The 12742-nt window shown below is 45.2% G+C and overlaps 1 protein-coding gene across 1 annotated transcript in view; it reads left to right on the forward strand.

The window, feature by feature from the left end:
- Nucleotides 1–12742, forward strand: part of CRACR2A (calcium release activated channel regulator 2A) — a 101866-nt gene that overhangs the window by 21170 nt on the left and 67954 nt on the right. Inside the window, exon 7 of the mRNA XM_048509527.1 lies at nt 1084–1197. Coding sequence (XP_048365484.1) covers nt 1084–1197 — 114 coding nt within the window. The remainder of the gene's footprint in view (nt 1–1083; nt 1198–12742) is intronic.

Below are 12742 nucleotides of genomic sequence, written 5' to 3' on the forward strand. Positions count from 1 at the left end.
GGGGGGAGAGGGTTAAGGGCTTTGCTGAGCCTGCGGAGCAGCAGCTCTGTGGGCCCAGCAATGACCAATGGGCATGCAGGACACACAGGGCTTGGGGCCCTATGTGTCCAGCATGGTAATTGACCAAGAGTTCATTGTCGGACATTTGAACCCTTAGCCAATTGTGTATTTTAAGATTGTTGAAGACTCTCCTGGCCAGAATCAACTGGCTGTTGGGGGTTTTCTGGACTGTGTGGTTGTGGTCTGGTAGATTTTGCTACGTATATTTCACCCACATCTATAGCTGGCATTCTCAGAGGCCTGCCATGGTAAGATGTGTTAGTGTCATGGAAAGAAACACATCTTACTGTGACATGCCTCTGAAGATGCCAACCATAGATGTGGGTGAAATTTTAGCAGCAAAAACAGCCATTCACCCATTCAGGCAGCAATTGGAGCCCATGGAAACAATCCAGGTTGCTTTTATGCCTTCGCTCCAAGATGCTTCTCTCTCTTTTTTATTTCCTGCAACACATGTGCAGACATACAAAAATGAGCCTCTGAAGCCATGCAGATTGTTCCACAATCTGATCAGCTGCATCTGTGTAGCTGCACATGTGCAACATACAAAAGAAAGGGGAAAAGGGACCTCCCTACAATGGCCAGGCAATAATGACCGTATTGCTGTAGATCAGTCACACTCGCTGCCACAGGGAGCAAACATGCTTGAGGACTTTGTACCCTGTGGGGCACTCAGAGAACCTGCCCAAACATGTTGGGTGGCCTGCACAGAATGGCAGGCAGGTGGGCCTGCATAGAATGACCAGCACAGAATGACAAGCAGGGATTCTCCCTGACATAGTGGATGACGCGAAACCTAAAATGAACGGCTGGAAAAGAGGGAAATATAGCATCTCCTGCCTGTTGTGTTCGCACAGGAGCGCCTCCAACCCAGGATTATGCAAAAGCATAGCTGGTTTAGTGATTTTCGAAACTCCTGGGTTGAGGGAAATAAAACAGGCCAAACTCATTTTGGGAATGGGACCTGTGTGAAGTCCCCCCCACCGCAAACAAACGGTTTATATAATCTTTATAATTTTGCAGGACACTGAAAGATTTCAGTCACGAAGTCAGGATCTGGAGAATAAACTTGCAGTGAAAGAGCAGGAATTGGAACAACTGGCACAGAAGCAGAAAAGAGTATGTAAACATAATGTGGTGAGAACTGTGATTTCTTGGCAAATCTTGGCATTGAATGAGAGATATGTCGCTATCTACATCAGGGCATATGTGGTGCATGTCATTTGATATTCTTGGTAACAAGGTCTGTAAGTTGTTGATTCAGCAAGGAGGAATCACTCGAGTAATCAAGAATTTACAGCATGGTATTCTTGGCTGGATCTAACCTGCTTTTCCAATAGTGAAAAGGGGAGTGACTATCAAAAACTCCATGCTGGGAATCCTGGGACTCATGTGGTCAAAAGCCTGTAGTATGAAAGGGAATTGAGCAGCACTGAGTGAAAAAGCTGGATGGATACAGTACTCTGATCCATTGACAGCTTTTCCTTGAGGGAATGTCTTTCTGGAGGAAATTCCAGGATAGCAAATAATTTTTCCATCCCTACCATCAAGAGTCATCAGATCTGTGTAACAGCCCACCCAGCACGCTTGCCAGGAACTTGATAGCCTTCCAAACAAGCAGCATCAAGAGGTGGTTTATCAAGTGCCTGTTCTTAGAGTGCTGCATTTGGCTTTGATTGAAGTCCAGTGGCACTTCAGACACCAACAAAGGGACCAGCTGTTCAGAATCACGGCTCCCTTTGTCAGATCACAAAGCTAATTTGTTGGATCACAGAGCTCAGTTCATCAGATGCATGTTTTAATGCCTTTAACAGCTAGGGTTGCCAAGCTGCAGTCTGGAGACTGAAGTTTTAACTCCCTGGAGTCTTTAATTTCCTGATGATACGACTGTGACTTCTCTTCCCTGATTTTCCCTGCTCCTTTCATCTGACTCTTCATCCCATCCACTGCACACCTGAGATCCTGGTTGACACTGTCCAATTCTGTTCAGCTTTGGACAACTTGCGAGACAAGTAAGCACACTGGTATAACCGGCCATCCTCCCCTAACTAGAGGAGGGCTCCACCTATTGCCACATCACTGGCATCAACTTGCACAATAAATGGCTTAGAAGGGTCTTCATGCCACAAAATAAACTGAGGTGAACTGGGGTGAACAGTTTCTTTACATTCTCAAAAGCCCACTGACGCTCAGGTCTCCAGCTCCCCCCCCCCCCCGGCCACTTGGGCCTTGGGCCTTTTCCCTTTGGTTTTGAGCAAACTAGTCAGGGGAAGAGCAGTCTGTGCCAATTGGAAAATAACATTGTGATAGAAATTGCAAAAACCTAGGAAGAAGAAGAAGAGTTTGGATTTATATCCCACCTATCTCTCCTGTAAGGAGACTCAAGGTGGCTTACAAGCTCTCCCCACAACAGACACCTTGTGAGGTAGGTGGGGCTGAGAGAATTTCAAAGAACTGTTATCCAGCAGGAGTGTAGGAGTGAGGAAACACATCTGGTTCACTAGATAATCCTCTGCCACTAAGCTGGAGAAATAGGGAATCAAACCCGGTTCTCCAGATTAGAATCCACTTGCTCTTAACCACTACACCACGCTGACTCTCCCAGAAGACCTGGAGCTGTCTCCGTGTGCAAGGAGCTTCCCAAGCCAGCACATTTCATACCTTGCCTGGATCCATTTCAATACCAGCAGCAGATATTCGGAAGCCCAGGATCTCCAGCCTGTATTTATAGAACTCATACTTGGCGAGCTTCATGTAGAGCAAATTATCCCTCAACTTGGTTAAGACATCTTGCACCAACTGCACAGGCTCTTCCATGGTTTTCAAGGAAATCGTCACATCATCTGAGTATACCACGACTCCTTTATACAAATGCTCATGCAACACAACATTAATCAGATTTATAAACACTCCCAGGGCACCACTCAGCTTGAAGGGCATAACAAGATACTCAAACCAGTTACTCATGAAGAAGGCATTCCAATCACAATAGTCCATACACAACTGTTGTTGTTGTTGTTGTTGTTGTTGTTAACAACAACAACAACAATGATAACAACAACAACAATAATAACAATAATAACAATAATAACGATAACAACGATAATAACGATAACTACCAACGATAACGCATAATCCATAACGATAATCCATAACGCATAACGATGCAACGTATAATCGATAACGCATAACGATAACCTATTAACGATAACTTATAATAATAATAATAATAATAATAATAATAATAATAATAATAATAATAATAATAATAATAATAATATCCGCCCAAGAGCAAGACATCAGAACAAATTCGATCAAGGCCAAAATTGAAAACTCCACAGATGATGCAAAATGCAGATTGTGCAAAGAAGCTGATGAAACTGTAGATCATGTCCTCAGCTGCTGCAAAAAGATTCTCGCCTGTGACTGAGTACAAACAGATACACAACGAGTGGCCAGGATGATCCACTGGAATTTATGCAAGAATTACAACATAAGAACAGGTATAAGAACTGGTGGGGAACATTGTCCAGAGAAAGTAATGGAAAATGAAAAGGTCAAGATCCTGTGGGACTTTCGAATCCAAACGGACAAAGTGTTGAAACACAATACACCAGACATCACCGCGATTGAGGACAAGAAAGTGAGCATTAATCGACATAGCAGTCCCCGGTGACATTGCAGGGTCATTGAAAAAGAACATGAGTAGGTCACTCGATACCGCGATTTGAAAATCAAGCTTCAGCCGCCTATGGCACAAACCAGCTGAGGTCGCCCCAGTGGTAATCGCGCACGCTGGACGCCATCCCAAAAAACACACTATTAGGGCAGCACTTTGAAACATCTTCTAATTGATAAAATTAACATCTATCAAATTCAGAAGGCAACATTCTGCTGGGATCCGCATCACTGGTTTTCATGCCGATACATTACAACTTCCTAGGCCTCTGGGTGAGGCTCCTAATTGTAATTAGCAATTACAGGCCAATCACTTGCCTACCAACAACCTTTAAGCTTTTTACTGGCATATTAGCTGATGCAATACAAGACCACCTGGAAGGAAAGAAATTGCTGCCCCTAGAACAAAAAGGAAACAAACGAAACAGTAGGGGAACAAAAGATCAACTGCTCATAGATAAAATGATCCTTGAGAATTGCAAAAGAAGGAAAACCAACTTGCATGTAGCTTGGATTGATTACAGGAAAGCATTCGATTCACTGCCACACAGTTGGATACTTCATTGCCTGGAGATAATTGGAGTCAGTGAGAACATCAAGAAATTGGTCAAGAATGCAATGCACACTTGGAAAACAGAATTAATAGTCAATGGAGCAGGAATAGGGGAAGTCAACATCCGAAGGGGAATATTCCAAGGAGACTCCCTGTCCCCACTACTCTTCATCATTGCTATGATTCCGCTCTCTATAATTCTGAAGAAAACAGGTCAAGGATATCAGACAGCAAGAAACTCACCAAAAATTTCACACCTTCTATACATGGATGACCTAAAGCTCTATGGAAAATCAAAAGCAGAGATTGAGTCACTACTGAACACAGTGAGAGTCTTTAGCACTGACATTGCAATGGATTTTGGACTTGACAAGTGTGCAACCTTGGAACTCAGTAAAGGTAAACTTGCAACATGCGAAGGTGTGAATATGCCAAATGCCATAGAAATAAAGAGCTTACCAGTGAATGAAAGCTACAAATACTTGGGGATACTGCAAGCAGAGAACATCAAGCATGCAGAAGTCAAAGGCGCAACTAGGAAGGAATATCTTAGAAGGGTCAGAAAAATTTTGAAATCAAAGTTAAATGGAGGAAATACAATAAAGGCAATTAATACTTGGGCGGTGCCTGTAGTACGCTACACTGCTGGCATAATTAACTGGACACAAGCCGAATTGGACATCCTGGACAGAAAAACAAGGAAAATTATGACCATCAATCGAGCACTGCATCCAAGAAGTGATGTAGACAGACTCTACCTGGCAAGGTCAGAAGGAGGAAGAGGACTGCTCCAGGTCAAGCAATCAGTAGAGGAAGAGAAAAGAGGCCTGAAAGAATACATCCAAGAAAGTCAAGAGCCAGCATTGAAAGAAGTCCACAAGGCTGAGATGCTGAAAGCCAAAGAATCAAAAGAAGAGTATAGAGCCCAACAGTTTAAAACACGAAAGGAGCAGTGGCTAAACAAGCCACTCCATGGGCAGTACTTTAAGAACATTGAAGGGAAGGTTGACAGCAAGCAAACATGGGAGTGGCTCAGAAGGGGAACTCTAAAGAAAGAAACTGAAGGCCTGATTTTTGCTGCCCAGGAGCAAGCATTACGGACAAATGCAATAAAGACACGAATCGAAAAGTCCTACAATGACCCAAAGTGCCGTCTCTGCAAAGAGTGTGATGAAACCGTGGAGCACATCATCTGCTGCTGTAAGAAAATAGCCCAAACTGACTATCTCGAACGTCACAATAGGCTAGCAGCAATGGTGCACTGGAACCTTTGCAAAAAGTACGGCCTGCCCTGTAGCAAGACCTGGTACGAGCACAAGCCAGAGAAGTCCACAGAAAATGAAGAAGCAAAAATACTCTGGGACTTTAGAATACAGACAGACAGACACCTGGCACACAACACCCCAGACATAACAGTGATAGAGAAGAAACATGTTTGGATCATCGATGTTGCTGTGCCAGTTGACAGCAGGGTAGAGGACAAAGAGCTGGAAAAGATCACAAAATACAAGGACCTACAAATTGAAGTTGAACGATTGTGGCAAAAAAGAACAACAGTAATCCCACTAGTAGTCGGTGCTCTAGGAGGAATCCCAAGAAATCTTGAAAAACATCTGGAAAGCCTAAACTTGGACAGAACATCAGTCCACATGCTGCAGAAAGCAGCACTTCTAGGAACTGCACATATTCTACGCAAATACCTCTAATATCCTAGGTCCTTGGGAAGGACTCGATATTCAGAGATGAATTCCAGACACTTGTGCTGTGTTGTTATGTGTATAATAATAATAATAATAATAATATCCGCCCAAGAGCAAGACATCAGAACAAATTCGATCAAGGCCAAAATTGAAAACTCCACAGATGATGCAAAATGCAGATTGTGCAAAGAAGCTGATGAAACTGTAGATCATGTCCTCAGCTGCTGCAAAAAGATTGCCCAGACTGAGTACAAACAGAGACACAACTCAGTGGCCAAGATGATCCACTGGAATTTATGCAAGAATTACAACATAAGAACAGCTAAGAACTGGTGGGAACATTGTCCAGAGAAAGTAATGGAAAATGAGAAGGTCAAGATCCTGTGGGACTTTCGAATCCAAACGGACAAAGTGTTGAAACACAATACACCAGACATCACCGTGATTGAGGACAAGAAAGTGAGCATAATCGACATAGCAGTCCCCGGTGACAGCAGGGTCATTGAAAAAGAACATGAGAAGGTCACTAGATACCGCGATTTGAAAATCAAGCTTCAGCGTCTATGGCACAAACCAGCTGAGGTCGTCCCAGTGGTAATCGGCACGCTGGACGCCATCCCAAAAACACTAGGGCAGCACTTGAAACATCTTCGAATTGACAAAATTAACATCTATCAAATTCAGAAGGCAGCCCTGCTGGGATCCGCACGAATACTATGCCGATACATTACAACTTCCTAGGCCTCTGGGTGAGGCTCGAATTGTAATGAAGGCCAACAACCAGCTAAAGATCTGGCAGCTGTGAAATCTACAATAATAATAAAAGGCAGCCCTGCTGGGATCCGCACGAATACTACGCTGATACATTACAACTTCCTAGGCCTCTGGGTGAGGCTCGAATTGTAATGAAGGCCAACAACCAGCTAAAGATCTGGCAGCTGTGAAATCTACAATAATAATATTGTATACCGCCCTCTCCCGAAGGGCTCTGGGCGGTGCACAACATATTGATATGTAGAAGTAGAGCACAGTTTAAAATATAACAAAATAAAACTATAATGCATATATATGGTTCTATCAGGATTAAAATATTATAACCCCTTATTAAACACAGTGTTCCAGTATACAGTATCTCGCGTCTGACAGCTAAAAACCCCCAAGAGGGGAGCAGTAGGTTCTTGAGATATTATGGGGACCATCAGACCCCCTTCTGATGGTGAGTTCCGCAGGGCCTTGGTGAGTTCTGCAGGGCCTGTAAGACCGAATTGTTCCACCGGGCTTTTGGAGAGGCCGGCTGCTGATGCAGCCCCCTCTTTTTGGTGGTCCCCCCTGACCACCAAAAAGGGCAGGGCTGCATCAGCGGCTGGCCTCTCCAAAAGCCCGGTGGAACAATTCGGTCTTACAGGCCCTGCAGAACTCACCAAGGTCCTGCAGGGCCCAGACAGCTGGAGGAAGGGAGTTCCCCACCAGGCAGGGGCCAGGGCCGTAAAAGCCCTGGCCTGAGGGGAGGCCAGCCGCATCATTGAGGGGCCGGGGACCACCAGCAGGTTGGCACTACAGTGTGCCATCCTTCTTTTTCCAGAACAACACAGGAGTCACAATGGGAGAAGAGGTGGGTCATATAAACCCCAACTTCAAGTTCTTGTCGATGAATTCCTTCATCACTTCCAACTCTTTTGGGCTCATGGGGAAGCTTCACCCCTTCCACCAGCTCAGTACTCCAGACCGACATGTGGAGGGAGAATATCACACTGAGTCCCTTCAAACACCTCCACATCCTGATACTCTCTGGGAATGGCCTCAAGCACTTCTTCAGTTAGCCCCGTTTCCCTTCACCCACAGGGCATTTGCCTCTTTATCCATCAGGTCCTCGCCCAAGGTCTCATGTTCAGGTGTGAATCCCAGCATGGCTGTGAGAAAGACTTCAAGCTCTTCCTGGCTGGTTTGGATATGCCCTTCTTTTTCTTCATCCCTTTCCCTGCCCCATGGGGGTTGGGGGTCCAGTTTGGGGGCAGGAAGAAATCATATGGCTCTCACTCCCACAGCACAAACATAAGGCAATGTGGCAGTGGCAGTCCCGCTCCAACTCCTCCTGTACTTCCGACTCACCTTTTGTTGTAGTTTTGTAATCTGTTTTAATTTTGGCTAATGGTTGACATCTGGATTACAGTTTTTATCCTTCTCTTTGGAATCTATGTTTACATAGATGAGTTCTGTAATGGCCCTTGGCAACAAACAACAAACATTTACTACTCTGCTTCTGGTGGGTTTTCTGGGCTGTGTGGCCGTGGTCTGGTGGATCTTGTTCCTAAGGTTTGCCTGCATCTGTGGCTGTATCACAGAGGGAAGTCTGTTACACACTGTGTCTCCCTCTGTGATACACCTCTGAAGATGCCAGCCACAGATGCAGGCGAAACGTTAGGAACAAGATCCACCAGACCACGGCCACACAGCCCGGAAAACCCACCACAACCAGTTGAATCCGGCCGTGAAAGCCTTCAACCAGACATTTACTACTCTCTTTTTATTCTCTTTTGATGTTTTTGGAAATGTAGCAATAAGATGTTAGTGGAAAGGTGGCTGTTATGGAATATATTGTTATGTAAGTAAGAATTGCTGTTTTATTGAATTTGCAATAAAATATATATTAATTAAAACAGCCACCTCTTCTCAGACTACCACCCCTAGAAGCAAGCAGAGCCAAGCCCCAGTAACTCTGCTTGAGCCTCAGAGGCTGCTTGGTCCAGATCCTTCACCTGCAGGGACAGTTGGTCCCAGCTATCAAAGTGCTTCCTTGCAGTTCTTGGAGGGCGATGAAGTGGGGAGCTCATGCCCACTAATACAACTAATCTGGTCACGTGGGGGCGCAAAATCAGCCCCCCACGTGACCAGATGGCTTTGTGAAGACATCGAGACAGCAGAAAGTCTTGCTGCCTCTTCGTCTTCAGGCTCCCATGGTCCTGCCCACGTCGTCATCAATGTGGGTGGGGCCAAGGAAGCCCAAACATGATGTGGGAGTGACTATGTGCTTTTATAGGCATGGAGGCCAGGGGCGGGCTAGAGCCTGGGGAGGGCAGAAGCTGGGGTGCAGGGAGGGAAGGAAGGAGGGGAGGGCCTGCCTCAAGCCCCACCCCAGACACTGGTGGGGCACCCAGAGAAGGTTTGTGTCCAGGCGCCATTCCTCACCACCACCACCACCACCACCACCACCACACACACCTCTGCAAAGCTCCATTCCATCCTCATATCTGCCTCCAACCCTTGCTGGAAGTAATGAACAGGATGTCATGGTCTGACCTGTTCTGGCCTGATCCTGTCATGTCTCCTGGCTGGGATGTGGGATCATCTCTCTGGGGAGCAGCAGTGGCGTAGGAGGTTAAGAGCTCGTGTATCTAATCTGGAGGAATCGGGTTTGATTCCCAGCTCTGCCGCCTGAGCTGTGGAGGCTTATCTGGGGAATTCAGATTAGCCTGTACACTCCCACACATGCCAGCTGGGTGACCTTGGGCTAGTCACAGCTTCTCGGAGCTCTCTCAGCCCCACCTACCTCACAGGGTGTTTGTTGTGAGGGGGGAAGGGCAAGGAGATTGTAAACCCCTTTGAGTCTCCTACAGGAGAGAAAGGGAGGATATAAATCCAAACTCTTCTTCTTCTTCTTCTTGTCTGATTGTTAAATGACAGAATGTGCATAGACAACAAATATGACAGCCTTACTAGTTGATTAGCTGGCTGGTGCATTAATATAAACTCTTAGGGTCATATATAATCATATAGTGTATCTGGGTTCCCAAAGCAGAGGACAATGAAGCAAGCACATCTCCAGAGGCTGGCAGTCGCTTCTGGGGAGGGCAGGCTCTGGGGAGGGCAGAAGGAGAAGGAGGGGGTGAGAGAGGCAGCACCCTGCCCCCTCCCTCCCCCTCTCTGGAGGCCAGCCCCCGCCCTCCCCAGGGCCTGGGAAGGGCAGAAGCCGGTAGGGAGGGGGCAGGGCGCCATACCCTTGGGCTCTCTCAGCTCCGCCCACCTCATCGCAGCTGGAGCTAATCGTTAATTTCTTTGGGGCCTTATCCTAATAAGATGCAAGTTGATTCTGGATTTTTTTTCTCACCGTAGCCTTCTGCAGTGCACAGCCCTTAACCTAAGCTATGTTATATCTATATATATATAAAAATGTATCAGTGCGTTTTTCTGCTGACAGGTAATCGCCCAAACTACTGGACCGATTGCTTTGAAATTTTCACACAACCTCGCATTTGTGCGCGGCCAGGTTTCCATACTGTTTCCACACCTCCTGTTGTGTACATGTCACAACTGTGCCTGTTATTGTGTACATGCCACACCCATGACAGTTTTGGAACCACAGTTCTGTTCCGCAACAGCGCCATCTGCTGGCCGTCAAAGCAACACCCTCTGATACAAGGGAACCAACCATGCCTTCCTTGAAAACCACTGCCTTATGGAGTGAAAGGGATGGGGTGGGCTATCTGCACATGGCCCACCCACCCTAGTGGAGGAAGGGGAAGGTGAGGGCGGGTCCGGGGGTTTGCTGGACCAAACGCTTTGAAATTTGAACACAACATAGCTCATGCCTCCCAGCGTGTTTTAAGCTAGATAATTCGCCTGCAAGGGAAGGGAGTGAAAGGGACAGGGTCAGCCACCTGGACATGGCCCACCCACCCTAGCAGAGGAAGGGGGACGTTAGGGAGGGACTGGCTGGGCTGCCATGCAAGGGAACCAGAGAGAGGGAGGGGAGCGAGGGGCCCCTTGCCCCTCCCCTCCCTTGCAATCATTGTGCAATGACACATGTTCGCTTCCCCGTTTCGTTCTTTTCCACTTCACCAGACTCAGCCACAGCAACGTGTGGCTGGGCCTGCTAGTGTTCTAATAATGCCATAAAATTGTACCTCAGATCTCTCAAAATTGCAGCCCAATGTAAGAAAGCATAGAGAGATCACTTATTTTCTGGCACAAATACAATCATTATCAAACCAAGGTTTGCCAAATCTATGTGCGTTCTTGTAAAAACTCAAAGGGTCCAGTTCAGAGTCAGAATATATAAATGGAAGGCAGTACTTTTCTAAGGTTTATAAGTTTAAAATGTCCTTTATCTTGAGATCAAGTTTGCCAGACCATCTAGCACTTTTACCAATATATTCCACCTGAGATGGATAGCAAGTTGTTAGGTGAATCTGACTGGATAGACAAACCTGAAAATAGAGGTAGGTGGTCACCTTCTAAATATGGAAGTATTTGGAATTTACTAATCATAGGTAATAAGGAATTACACTCTAACATATAATCCTTGGAGTTTGCTCCATTACCTATCTACCATGAAAGTAAGTTCCTTCAGGAAATCACCATTTAGAATATGAGCTGCTCGCCCGCATGCTAACTTAGTTAAATATATTTTGGTCTTTAGAAGTACACATGAAAGGAAGTTTTACCACTTCTTCCTCCAGTTAATCCAATAAAAATTTTAATTTAGCTGCCAAAAATCATTGTTAGAGCCTAAACATGCATTTAAATCACCAGCTAGCAAAATTTGAGTGTCAGGATGTTCCAGAGAGATTTACCAATTTTACTCAAGACGGCTTCCTTAGGGGTGGAAGATGAGCATTATGATTAAATTACTCTCATCCCAAATCAATAATAAGACACTAGAAGGGGATTCAACCAGCATTTAATTTGGAGAGATGTAGAAATGAAAATGCCCAACCCACTTCTAAGTCTCTCAGGGCCTTTCCCTGGCACCACCTCCAACTTATAGAGATAAAAACCTTATTATTCTGCCTCTCTGTCTCCTGTAAAATAATAATGTCAAAATCACAATGAAAAAAGACATGTCTGAATGAGAGGAGCGACAGAGAGCCCGCCCAGCCACATTTCAAGATAAAATTTCAAGAAGTTTGTTCAATGATCCAGCATGTTTTTTTCAAGAGAGGTTATTTTTCTATGATATTTCCCAAAAGATACTGAATAACTTCAAGTTTGTTAGCTATCTTGTTTAAATGTTGGAAGATGTCAATGGCCATTCTCGCAGTGAGCAAGTTTTGACCTTTTACTGTTTTTAAGATCCTTCCTTTAAAGCTCCTGCCATGAGCTGCTGAGTTGGATGTTTTGAGGTTCAGACATTGAGGGAGCAGCTCCACAGCTTCTTCCTCAAACACAGCTCTTTCTTCTTCCCCTTTGTGGACAGATAATTAAGATAAAGAGATACTTTTCCTTACTCAACAATTCTGAGTCTTCGTACTTCCTTGATTTAATAAAATTTAAGACTAAATTATGAGGAAAAGGAGCTTCTTTGAAGTTACAGTTTCCCTAAACAGAACCACTTTGGTTGAAACTTGCTAAATCAGAATAAGTGGGTATCACTTTCTTTCCAAAAAGAAATAAGCTGAGATAAGAGAGCATACACAACATTCAAGGCTGTCTCTCCTTCAAGAAGCTTCAGGGCTCTTATAACTGGGTGTCACTCTCTTAATGCAGAAAATAGGAGTGAAAAGAGTATCATCTTACCGGACAGCCACAGAGGCAGCCTCCTGCCACATTCCAATCTCTAGGGGGAAAAGAACACCTGTATGATGACGTGATGACAAATACAAAATTTCTCAGCCCTGTTGCTCATTTTAAATTGCAAAGAAACCTCAGGATCAATATGAGGGTGGTGCTGGACTTGAATGATGATGAGATTACCCTGCTCACTGTGCCCAGTTTTCAAACCTGCTGCCTGTGATATGCAAAGCATTACAGCCCC

The sequence above is a fragment of the Sphaerodactylus townsendi genome, linkage group LG10, assembly GCF_021028975.2.
Source record: "Sphaerodactylus townsendi isolate TG3544 linkage group LG10, MPM_Stown_v2.3, whole genome shotgun sequence".
Taxonomy (NCBI): domain Eukaryota; kingdom Metazoa; phylum Chordata; class Lepidosauria; order Squamata; family Sphaerodactylidae; genus Sphaerodactylus; species Sphaerodactylus townsendi.